Consider the following 11,575-nt stretch of genomic DNA (forward strand, 5'->3'; position numbering starts at 1 on the left):
ATGGTCCTATACAAGATTCCTGTTCTGTATACTTCTGTGTTTTGATGATCTCCCTTCTGACCTGCAGGTGAAGTCCGAGAGAACACTGGGGGAGAACTGTCTTATGTAGCTTTCGCTCTGGGTGGACCAAAGTAAGTAAGATTTGTCTTTGGGCAGTGAACCTGTAGATTGAGAAGAAAAGGAAGTAATTATTGTAGAATCTAAGTTAAATTGAAGGTGATACACCATGAAGCTGAACTGTTAGCTTTGGTGATGTGTTTCACTGTTTCGAAGGGTATGTTTGTATTTTCTGAAAACGTGAAGTTTTATGATGTTTATCATACTCATACAAATATTGTGTCTTACCGCTGTGTTCTTTAGAAGTACTTATGTCAATTTTTGTTTACAAAAGCTTGTATGTATATGTGTATGTACATTATATTGAATTGCTTCGCCAAGAAAGAAATTGCATCAAAGTGTTAGTGGTGCTAACTTTTTTCTCAGTAAAGGGAATATTGTGTTGGACCTTGTTCTGCTTTTTAATTTTTGTAGGATGTTCTTTAAACAGCCCAGAAAGAAAAGTTCACCAGAGACAGGAGATGAACCCATTGATCTCAAGTATATTGTGTTATTTTGCAATCTATTTCTACTATGTAATGGAACATTTAACCCTCTTTGCACTAAGCCATTTTTTGTACTATTTCCCTTCAGTGCTGGGTTTATTTTAGAAAAAAATGTTTATTTTCAACATGGTTATAAAACAAAGCTCATGTCTTTCTTATTCATCTTAATTTCTAATTACAGTAAGAAGGAAAAATGTGTCTTAAATAATGAACTACCATTATGTCGGGTCAGATGTGGTTTTTTATGATGTTGTTGTTGGTATCAAAATCCTCCTAATTTTAGTCCAGCCTGCTTGGAGATCAGCAGGAATATCGATGTCTCCTTCTGGACTGAACTTCGCTAGATCTATGATGTATCCCTATCATTCACACGTAAATCTTTTATTTGAGGACCTACCTAATCCTTCAAACTCTTTATCAGTGTCGTCCGGTTCCAGAAAAATGTTGGGCAAATCTGAGTCTAAATCAGCTGACGATCCGACATTTTGAAAACTGTAAACAATATCCCAGAAAATTGCCAATAAAAAACTCCTAACTGATCACTGACTGCCAAATGCGCGGCCAATGTCAGTAAAAAATGTTGCACCGGTGGACTGTATGACTGTAGTCACCAGCATTTTAAAAAATCGCTATTCTCACGTCAGCGGTATAGTTTCTACGCTCATGTCAGATCATGACCGGTGGTCGCGATGTGCACTGAAGGGAGATATGAGTCAGCACGACCAGTTCGTGATTTGCGCTAAGAGGGTTAAATTAATTTTGGTTTGTTTTCTGTATGTTATTGGAGATTAACTTGTTTTGATATTTGTCTGAGTTGTTTGAATTGTTTTGTTTTTGCATTGTTCAATCTTCAAATGATTTGCCATTTTGTTTATTTTGTAAGTCAAAGAGTGATCACAGCGCTTTGAAGATAAAAGAGATTTTTTCAGATTCCGTGTTGAAGAATTAGATTTTCATTTACCCTGTACGAAACATTTTAGTCTACTCCATGGATATTTCCAAATAGTGTGAGACAATTGAAGAGCAGAATTCACAAAGTGGCTGAACAGAAAATGTTTTTATACAGTAAATAAAAGGCCAAATTCTGGATATTGCCCTTAAGGGCTCCCAAGGGCTTTAACAAAGTCGTTTTTTGTCGTTTTATTTCAGGGTAAAATGTGGCCATCATCATGGTAATAACCTTGAAACTTAAGTCGACAATTGATTCTTTCTTCCGATGTAAGGATTTTGAAATGATTCTACTTATTCTCGTCTCTGACATTCTCCCTGTTTTTTTTTTTCTTCCAAGTGTGGGCAGCAAGGACCTGTTGCCCTCAGAAGTGCTGAAATATGTGCTGGGTGTGGGACCTCATGTCAAGTACAGCAGCGGCTCAGCCACCTCGGAGCTGAGCAAGGCTGTGTCTAAGGCTGTCGATGTCCCTCACTTTGTGAGTTCTGTGCTGGGGAGAGTTGTTACTGTTGCTGTTGTCTCAGTTTGGTTGTGCTAAAATTTTTTACTTTCCTCAAATTGAGGTTTATGCAAAAATTCTGACTTTCCCCAAATCAAGAGTGAGCCTTTGTTGTGTTATGGAACTTGGGTCTTTTTCATATTTGGTAGGTCTTGAGATTTTGGTCAGAAAAATTGTGATATTATTTTTGAGATGTGCTGTATGGGATAAAGCAGCATGTTGTATGCATTATTTCTTAACTTGTTACGAACAAAGCTGTTTAAAAAAAGAACTATACCATTTGTCTTAAGGGGTTAAAAAATGTATAAATTTCTTTTATTTCAAAGAGTTACTGGCAGAATTCCATGAATAGATAATTACCTTTTAGGAAACTTAACATCACAAATATTAATTAGAAAAGACAGAAAATTTAGAGTGTGATAATGCTCAGCACTCAACTCTGTACTGGCACTTCACAGAGTGACTGTGTTATGTATGATATCTCAGAGGGTAAAATAAGCAAAAAGTGTCTTCTTTCTTCTCACAGGTGTCGGCCTTCACTGCTAACTATTCAGACGCTGGCCTGTTTGGGTTCACAGCTGTTGCCCAGAGCTCTCAGATTGACAAGGTAATACAGTAGTCTCCGCCTAAGATCCCACCGCTTACGATCCCGGTTCGCTTAAGATCCCGCTGTTTTAGGAAAACAGAATTTTTACTATACAAAAGTCTCCCCTAAGATCCCGCTCTGATGGTCGACATTCGGCTAAGATCCCGCATTTCAGATCATAATTTGCGAAACAAAAACGGAGGCGGGCACAGCTGATCAACCAAGAGTGAAAAGTTGAGATCAATAAACTGTTCGTCGCGTCAGAGATCAGCCACTCTCGTGAATATGATCACATACACGTTGTAAAACTCGATGAAGCGATACAATGTTTGCCCCCGACAGGATCACACCGGGATGTGAACTGACCGACGTCTTTGTTTTCCCCGAACATCGCACTCACACCTGAGCTCTCCCCCTAAACTTGCATCACTCGCTGGGTGGGTAGGGCCTACACGTTCGCTCCAGGCGGGATCACATCGAACCGTGAACTCTTCCTTGGCCATTGCAGCAGTTGTCTCTACTCCCGAATTTGCAAGACGGACTGAATTTTAATTGGTGTGTTCACAACGTAATGGTGCGTAACGACAAAGGTGGTTTGTGTGTGTGGGGGTGGAGGGGTGGGGGGGGGGGGGGACTTGGTCAGAGATGGAAAGCTATAAATTTTCGACAGGTAAAGGGGAGGGGCAACTGGATAAGCGTAGATCTTGAGACTCATGATAGGATAATAAGTCAAAATGGCACGCCTCATCCCACTATGCACCGTGATAGGTCATCAAGGTTAACCACTCTTTGCTCGCCATATGCCATAAACCCACCAAGGGGTCACGTCAGTTCATTGTAGAGTGGAGGGAGAACATTTTACCGATTGTGAGCCTTAACATGGGTCACCATAGATTCTTCATTGGGTTCGTCGGTTAAGATCCCGCATTTCCTTGCTCCCGAGCACAGGGATCTTAGGCGGAGACTACTGTAATATAGCAATGCCAATGAAAATTTAATTTTTCGCTTTAGCCCTTTATTATTTGGTACCTAAGAAAGAATTTTCAATTCTAAGAATTATGCTTCTTGAATTTTTAGAATAGGTTCATATATAAATAGTTATGGGGTTGTTAAGGTCGGCAAAATATGGATGACCCACATATAGGAAAATACTCCTTAAAGTGTACCTCGCAATAGCAGATTCTGTAAGAAAATCGACGATGTCTCAGTAATTAATTTGAATGCTAGAAAGAAACTTGGCCACCCGATGTGTTTTTGGGTGGAGAAATCATTTCTACAGTCAGATTTACTAACCATTTCGTAATTTTGTTCTAATTAAAATTTTAGTGTACATATTACGATTTTGCGAAAGAGGGGTGTCCGGATGAGAGCATTTTATTTATAGCATCGTATTACAACATGGGATCTTTAAGAATATGTTGGCAGCGTGACTAAATAATGACAAAGCCTTCTTTGATGACTTTAGACCATGCCAACTTTAAAATTAAAGTTTATTCAATATACTAGGCCGTACAATTAAAAATTCTTTTTTACCATTGAGACTCGAACACCTCGCCTCGGAATATCCCCATTGCGATGTTACAGGGGAACAGAGAGAAAAACAACCGGATGCGCGTGCCTGCTAGGGTTGGGTCGGGCTTGCAAAATTATCGTCCGCGAGTAACGAACTACTCGCTGACACTACCCGCAAACGAGCGGACGGGTAACGAACTGTCCGCTTGTGAAGAGTAGTTCGCTACTCGCTACACATCAGGCAGAGACAGCAGTTCGTTTAGCGAGCGAGCGGGCGGGTGGACCAAGAGACTCCATGCATTCGAGCGGGCGGACGGACAGACGGGAGCGACTTCTTCCAGACGGTCAGAGACTCCTTTCAGACGGTCAGAGACTCCTTTCATTGCCTACAACTTACAACCCCCCCCCCCCCCCAAATTAATTTATAAAAAAATCACCCTCCTGCCTCACATTGTAGCTAGGCGTTCATGGCGGAAATTTCTCCCCCCGCCTTTGCGATAATTGGAACCTACACAGTGTGCCCCACGCACGAGGTGAAAGGTTACACACATAGTACTACGTCACCAGCCTCTCTCACTCCTTGTGGCACCGCTAGGCTAGTGGTTTGAAACATTAGGCCTAATTAACAAACAATAGACGACGGGTCTAATCTCGCGTCGAGTATCTCGTCTGCTAGAGTTCTTCCGTTTGCCCGTCCGCCCAGTGAATAAAATTGTGGAGCGGATCCAAAAAACTAACTGAATTGAAGCTTGAGGTCCGCAGTCCGCTCGCCGAGAGAGTCAAATTGTGGAGCGGACCCAAAAAAACGTACTGTCTTGAGGTTCGCAGTTCGCTCTCATGGCCGTCCGTTACCCGCTCTTTCTGACTGAGACCGCGAGTAACGAACCCACCATCCGCTCGCCCCAACTCTAGTGCCCGCCATTGCCCTATTTTGAGTGACCAATGAATGGGCTCGGAATAGTCATGCGGGGATTTGGAGGTCGCATACATTTGCCGAGGTTGTGAGGGAAAATTGGTCGGTCTCCGTGCGAAGCCGCTTTGGACAGGGGGGTAGTTGTGCATTTATAATCGGGTCTAAACAACTACTTGACACAAAACGTTCAAATTTGAGGACACTATAGAGGACAGATAGATCTATTACCATCTCGACGTTGAAATTCAAGCTCCTTATAGTATACGGTACACCCGATACAAAAGTGTTTCCGACACCAAAAGTATAGGTTAATTTATGTGTACGAACTTCAACGTTCACATATCATTAGTTTGCCTTATTTTCTGATTGGTTGTCGAGTTTCATTCACATTGGTCAAGAAATAAAGCAGACCGAGGTTGAGAAAGTTAGTTACCTACGCTACGACCCGGTCCAAAAATTCACCCGCAAACGGGGACCAAATTTTCGCCGCTAGGGAAAGCTCAATTGGCATTGCTAAATAATAGATCAGTTAGAGGCAAAATAGAGAAAGGGAAGGGGGGGTGGGGGCAGCATGACTGGCAGGCTTTATCCTCCAATAGATGAATATTTACCTCGCTGTATGCCAACTGTAAACATTTCCTCTCCCGCCCCCGTCTCCCCCTCCCTTCTCTCCCCTGTTCTCTCCTTCTCCCTCTCTTTCTCTGGTACGTTCTGATTGCAAGGTGTCACTGATATGAACTGTTTTTCTCTTGTTTAATGGTTGAATCTGTTATTTTGCTTTCTTTTAACTGTTTAGCCCAAGATGATATCTATGTGCCTCTGCAGCTCATAATGAGGATCTTGTTTTTATGAACAGGTGGCCAGAGCAGGTGCTGACCAATTGAGGTCTGTGCTCACCTCTGGAATTTCAGATAAGGATGTAGAGCGGGCTAAGTAAGTATGCTATGATCAAATAAATGTATCACTTTTCTTACATGCGACACATTTATATACCTGTATTTTGACCAAAGTAGTTCACTGCTGGTGAATGAATGAACACTCCACCTCTGCCCAAGTATTATAGAGCTTTGGCTCTTTCATTGCTGCATACTAAGCATCTTCTTAGGAATTAAATCTCCTATGGTGTCTTTGATAAGCTGGTTGCAAAATACAATTTTTTTTTGTAGGCAACTCTTTTGAAATAAGCAAAATGTGTTCTACATGACCTGCATGTAGGCATAGTCTCTGTCAAGAGAATTCAATGACAAGTGGTAATGCTTGCTAATGTGTACATCCAGTTGTTTTGGGCAATAATGAGTAAAAGTATTTATGTGAACATGTAACTACAGTTTGCATTTGCCTGTTTTTTTTGGTGAATGGTCGTTGAACTTTAGGCTTTATGGCTTCTGATATTTTGGGGCACTATTTTGGGATTCCATATTTGTAAGAGAAGTGGATTTTTAACTCGTTCTGTTTTCTTCTTTAACTTTGAACTCATCATTGGAATCCTTTAGTTGAATCCATCCATTACAAGTCACATTTGTGAGGCTTTGTGAAATCAGATGCTCGTCAAAATAACGAAATCGGAGAAACAGGCATTTTACCGCCAGTTAGACAATTTTTATCGAATTTTTGTTTTTTGGCTCAAATCCTTTTATGTCCATACAAAAGAATTGTTCCATGTGAATATTACTGAAAAATGTTGATTAAATGCTCAAAATATGTCATTTTTCAGTTTTCAAGGACTCTTTAGCTATTAGAGAAACCAAACTTTGGTCGCCATTTTCTCCCTAAAATCAGCAAGTATATCAGTGTATACTACAAGAAGAAGTGATGCACTGTAAATGATATAAAACCATTTGTCTGGTTTTTCTGTTTGCAAGGTTTTTGTGCCGTCATAAAAACAAACATGTATTTTATGTCATAGACTTCATATTGGTGTGTGTATGTGTATGTGCTTGTCAGGACCCAGCTGAAGGCCAGCATCTGCATGCAGTTTGAGAACCCCGACGTGCTGTTGAGCTGGTTGGGAGAGCAGACGCTCAACTCTGATCAGGTCTTGACCCCACAGGAGGTCTACAAGATGGTGGATGCTGTCACTACCGCTGACGTCAACAATGTGAGTCTAGATGTGACTGGCACTTTAATTTATCAGCCCTTATTTCAATTTCCTTTATTGTTTCATGTTCTGTAGGTTTTGTTCTGTTTTTTCCTTTCTTTTTTTCCTTCTGTTTTTGTTTGGGTTTTTTTTGGTTTTTTGTTAATGTTGTAAATTTTCCCAAGTTTTGATTTACTCATTTGAAAATTTGTGGAGATTACCTGGTAATTTAAAAAAAGATCTTAAACATTCCCTTTTAAATACCATGTACAGTGGAACTCGGATTCAACGAGGTTGCCGGGCCTGACCAAAAATCTCGTTGAATCTGAGTGTTCGTTATAGCAAACACAAGGTTTTTGTGTAGATAATTACAGGCACTGAGCAAGTAATGTATAAAGAGAAGTCACAGGTAGTGCCTGAAATGCCAGCATATTTTGAGCTGTGTAAAAAAAAAAAGACGCGATTCGTTCAAATGCACACGCCTTTGTCATCTCGATTGTTTACCAAAAAGTTTTGTTGCTGTGTAGAGCCTAGCTTAACGGCAACTTTTGATTTCATAGACCAGGGCACAATTCATTACGTTGATCCACGTCAGGTCTAGATTTAGCTTATCATTGTAATAATGATCAGTTGCCGAGGGGCGAAAAAAGACTGTGACGCGTTTGTATCTGTGACTGTGATGTTCAACGCCCGGACCCCGACACACACACACAGTCACACGTGTGCAGGCCGCCCATCCGACCCCGACACATGCCAGAGTAGACACGTGCGCGAGCCAAAAACGCATGTGTTGGTATGACAAAAGGCCGCTGATCGGTTGCATGCAATCGGCTAAGTGAATAATGATTCACGTGCTGGTGCAATGGATTGTTTCCGGGAATGGATAAAGTTCGTTCTGGAAGAAAAATGAGCGAAGCCACGTCTGCGTAGGCTGTTCACTCTGGAAGCGACCTTGTTGAATCCGAGCTCGCTGATTTAAGTGCTCGTTGAATCCGGGTTATTTTAAAAAAAATTGATTTTAACCCTTTCGCACTTAGCAGGCTTGGCCAGCTGTGGCCCCCCATCCTTAAGACAAGGGCAATAACTCCATGAAAATTGAATGGGTACCTTACTAAAAAAATTGTATAAAATCACAAACACAACCAAAAATGATGAAAATAGTATTTTTTGAAAGGAAAATGAATGAGCTAAATTACTAGTACAAAATTATAAGTGGAATAGAAGAGTATGAAATCATATGAGAGGTTTTTCTGAGATGCGTGTCTTGGATTCCGAGAGCGCTCCTTGTAGGAAAGAAGGGGGTGGTTGTAAAAAAACCAACAACATAAAATCACAAAAACAAACCACAACAAAAACAAGGACAGCCTCAGAAGGAAAATTGAAAATAGTGTACAAAAATAATGAAGTGAGAGCAAAGAAAGAAAATAAAACAAGAGTTGGTTGAGTGGACATTGAGGTAGATCTAGATCTAGATCTGGATCTCTAGATCTAGAAATCTAGATCTCGTATACATTTCTTCAACTCACGAAGTTTCTGCCACTGACTAAGAGGTAATCCACACAAAAGAAATACAACACATTCACAGAGATTGAAGCCTCTGGTGGAAACTTGAAAGCACTTAAAAGATTTTTCTTTGGGTATTTTTATTTTGTTTCTGCCGTACTCATATCGGGCAGCTTTGCGCCCATGCATCCTAGAGACATGATGGCGTGTATACAACTAAAATCTCCTCCGACTTTTGTTCCCGCTCAAAAAGTGACTCTTTGTGCTAGCGAAACAAGAAAAACACCATAGTAAACCGGAACTCTTCCTGTATAAAGATAGCTAAGTGAAACTTCTGATGATAGTAAAAGTAGAAGCCTCCCGCGGCAACGAAACAAACACCCCTTTGGCGGGCGCATTCGGGCGCTATAGGGATGAGCGGAGGTCACCGGCGCGGGCGCATACGGGCGCTGTAAGTGCAAAACGGTTAAAGAAGAAAAAAACCGGGGAATCTGTCTCATCTCGTTGATCCGAGTTCTCGTTGAATCCAAGTTCCACTGTACAAAGATATGGTCTTTGCAAATCCTTTCTTGCTTTTCTTATTGTCATATTGGATCTTGAGAACTGTAATTTTTTCAAAAGTCGTCGTGCCCTTGTGTCGTTCATGTGTCTGTTGTTTGTCCGCTCCTTTCAGTTCTAATTGAGAGTGCTTTGAAGTTGCCACCAGTATAACTTACTTTACTCAGTGCTTCCTCTCTTCCGTATTTTTACGGAAATCCGTACTTTCTGCTTGTTCCTCCATCATAATCAACTCCCTCCGTAAAAATCTGCGACAGCATAGGGCTACCGAAATTCCGTAGCAAAAGATCCGTACTCACCTTAGTATCATCTTGTATAAGTTGAGGATATTTACGGTTATTCTCTCGGCAATAGTTTATGTTATAGAAACCTGCCAGATTGCGCATTTCCTGCCATCAGCCATTATTCCGCTATGCCCCATGCATTCATTGCAGGTTGGTCGGCAGTACATTTTTTACCTGCAGATTGATCAAAGTCTGGCGAACTTTTCGTGCCACTTTCCTCCTTTCTATCATTCCCTCATTCCATCTGCCTATCTTCGGATTGTTGCCGTGGCTGGAAAATCTGCGCCTTGATCAAGTATAATGACTTTTGATCTTAGACAGAATATTACAGTCAGAAAGAAACTTGTTTACAAATTTATTGTCTAGATCTAGAGAAATTATCAGTGTGAAGATTCTACGGCACACGGAAACGCGATAAGGGCAGCGATGAAAGAAATTTGGGCTAAAACTACTAAAATCAAGAATATTTTGAAGTGGTGTTCCGGGGTTGTGATATGCGACATTCAGACGTTAAAATTTGGGTAGGCCTATACGCTGAGTAACTGTATTGTGAAGGTACATATATATTCATTATTCCCAGGTTTGCTTTCTATCAATGGTGCGATGACAAATTAATAGAATTATAGTAGCAATGGAAGGGGAACCTGATTTTAAACATTGCCAGCAATGGAAAGATATGCTGGTGAAGAAATCAAACAAGACAAAATTTTAGTGAAAAAATAGGTAGTATGGGTTGTTGGTAATCTCTTCTCAAACAGGCTCCCAAATGCCATTTTCAACCCTCTAGAAGTACTTAATTTCAATTTCTTGAGTTCAGACCCCCGGCAGAATTTTCCTTACCTTTCAGCTTCAGCTGGTGGATGCACTGTTTACTGCCCCTCTGTTCTTTCTGTCTGTCTTCCCTTTCCCCAGCACCAAACACTCGTTTTTATACATATATCAATATATGTGCTTCTCTGACTCCCATTTATATGTTGAAACAAACCAAATTTAGACAAAAAACATAGTTAATTATTTTACATTTTGCTTGCAGGCTGCAAAGAAGATTGCCAGTTCCAAACCTACGATGGCTGCCGCCGGAAACACAGTGGGAGTTCCATATTTAGATCAGCTCTCTAAGTAAACACCTTTTGCCACTATGACATACTTATTGTGTTAGGTGAAAACTCTGTAGTATATATTGTCAGTGAAAGGGAGGGGGTTGGGTTGGTGAACTTGTGAGTCTTTCTTTTCATGACGATGTGTGTGAGGCCCAGTGGCTGAGCGAGAGACTGGATGTACAATGATTGGATGGAAGTAGATACTGTCTACTTGTGATTTGAAAAAAAAGATGTGTAGTTAGTTTTTTTTCCCTAGTATTTTGTTCTCTTGATTTAGTAATTTGACACCTGGTTTGTTTTATGAATTTCAATGTGTTATCATTAGGTAAGGCTGACGAATCCCTTATACTGAGGGTAATATATTCATTGACCTGTGTAGGACCCCAGTATGCAGACAGGACTACTTATGAAAAAAATGGGTAAAGTAACAGAATGTTTTAAAATACCCCCTGATGCTATTCCACTATGCATCAGCAAAGCAGCAGATCCAGAATACAGGACAGACCGTAGTTGTGCCTTGTCAGTGAAGGGTGGAAACCTTGTCCTTGTCATGTTTCATGTACATACAGCACTGACTTTGGCCTACTGTTTGACAACGTGATTTTTAAGTTCAATAAAACTGGTGAATTCTTCACAAACTTGTTGCTGGTCCATGGGTTTTTCTCTTTGTGTCCCAAAGAAAGGGTGCTTTCAACAGCTTGTGTTGGTGGTTGGCATGTGTCTGATGTAGTTTACTCCGTCTTTCCTACCATCAAACATCTAGTCTTCTCCTTTTAATTGTACGTTTCCCACTAGTAACACTTTTAATCTTCGGCACTTGTATGGCCTATTTGTATTGCAAGGGTCATAAAACTTGTGCTAAAACTAAACAAGTTTGTTTGGTGTTATCATTATGGTTTCAACCATTTATATACAACTGTATTATCATTAAGTAGTCTTTATCATCGTTGGAAACAAGTGACCTGCAGTCTGTTCTGTAGCCCAGCACTCGA

General features: G+C 40.7%; 1 protein-coding gene across 2 annotated transcripts in view; it reads left to right on the forward strand.

The window, feature by feature from the left end:
- LOC101852386 (cytochrome b-c1 complex subunit 2, mitochondrial) overlaps positions 1-11,223 on the forward strand; it is a 33,535-nt gene extending 22,312 nt beyond the window's left edge. Inside the window, exons 9-15 of one of the 2 annotated variants that reach the window (XM_005092285.3) lie at positions 68-131; positions 532-597; positions 1,891-2,029; positions 2,577-2,657; positions 5,918-5,994; positions 7,006-7,159; positions 10,517-11,223. In XM_005092285.3, coding sequence (XP_005092342.1) covers positions 68-131; positions 532-597; positions 1,891-2,029; positions 2,577-2,657; positions 5,918-5,994; positions 7,006-7,159; positions 10,517-10,606 — 671 coding nt within the window. In that variant the 3' untranslated portion in view covers positions 10,607-11,223. The remainder of the gene's footprint in view (positions 1-67; positions 132-531; positions 598-1,890; positions 2,030-2,576; positions 2,658-5,917; positions 5,995-7,005; positions 7,160-10,516) is intronic. The other variant, XM_005092286.3, reaches the window with a different exon arrangement.
- The last annotated feature ends 352 nt before the right edge of the window (positions 11,224-11,575 follow it).

This window comes from Aplysia californica, unplaced genomic scaffold (assembly GCF_000002075.1).
Source record: "Aplysia californica isolate F4 #8 unplaced genomic scaffold, AplCal3.0 scaffold00043, whole genome shotgun sequence".
NCBI lineage: Eukaryota > Metazoa > Mollusca > Gastropoda > Aplysiida > Aplysiidae > Aplysia > Aplysia californica.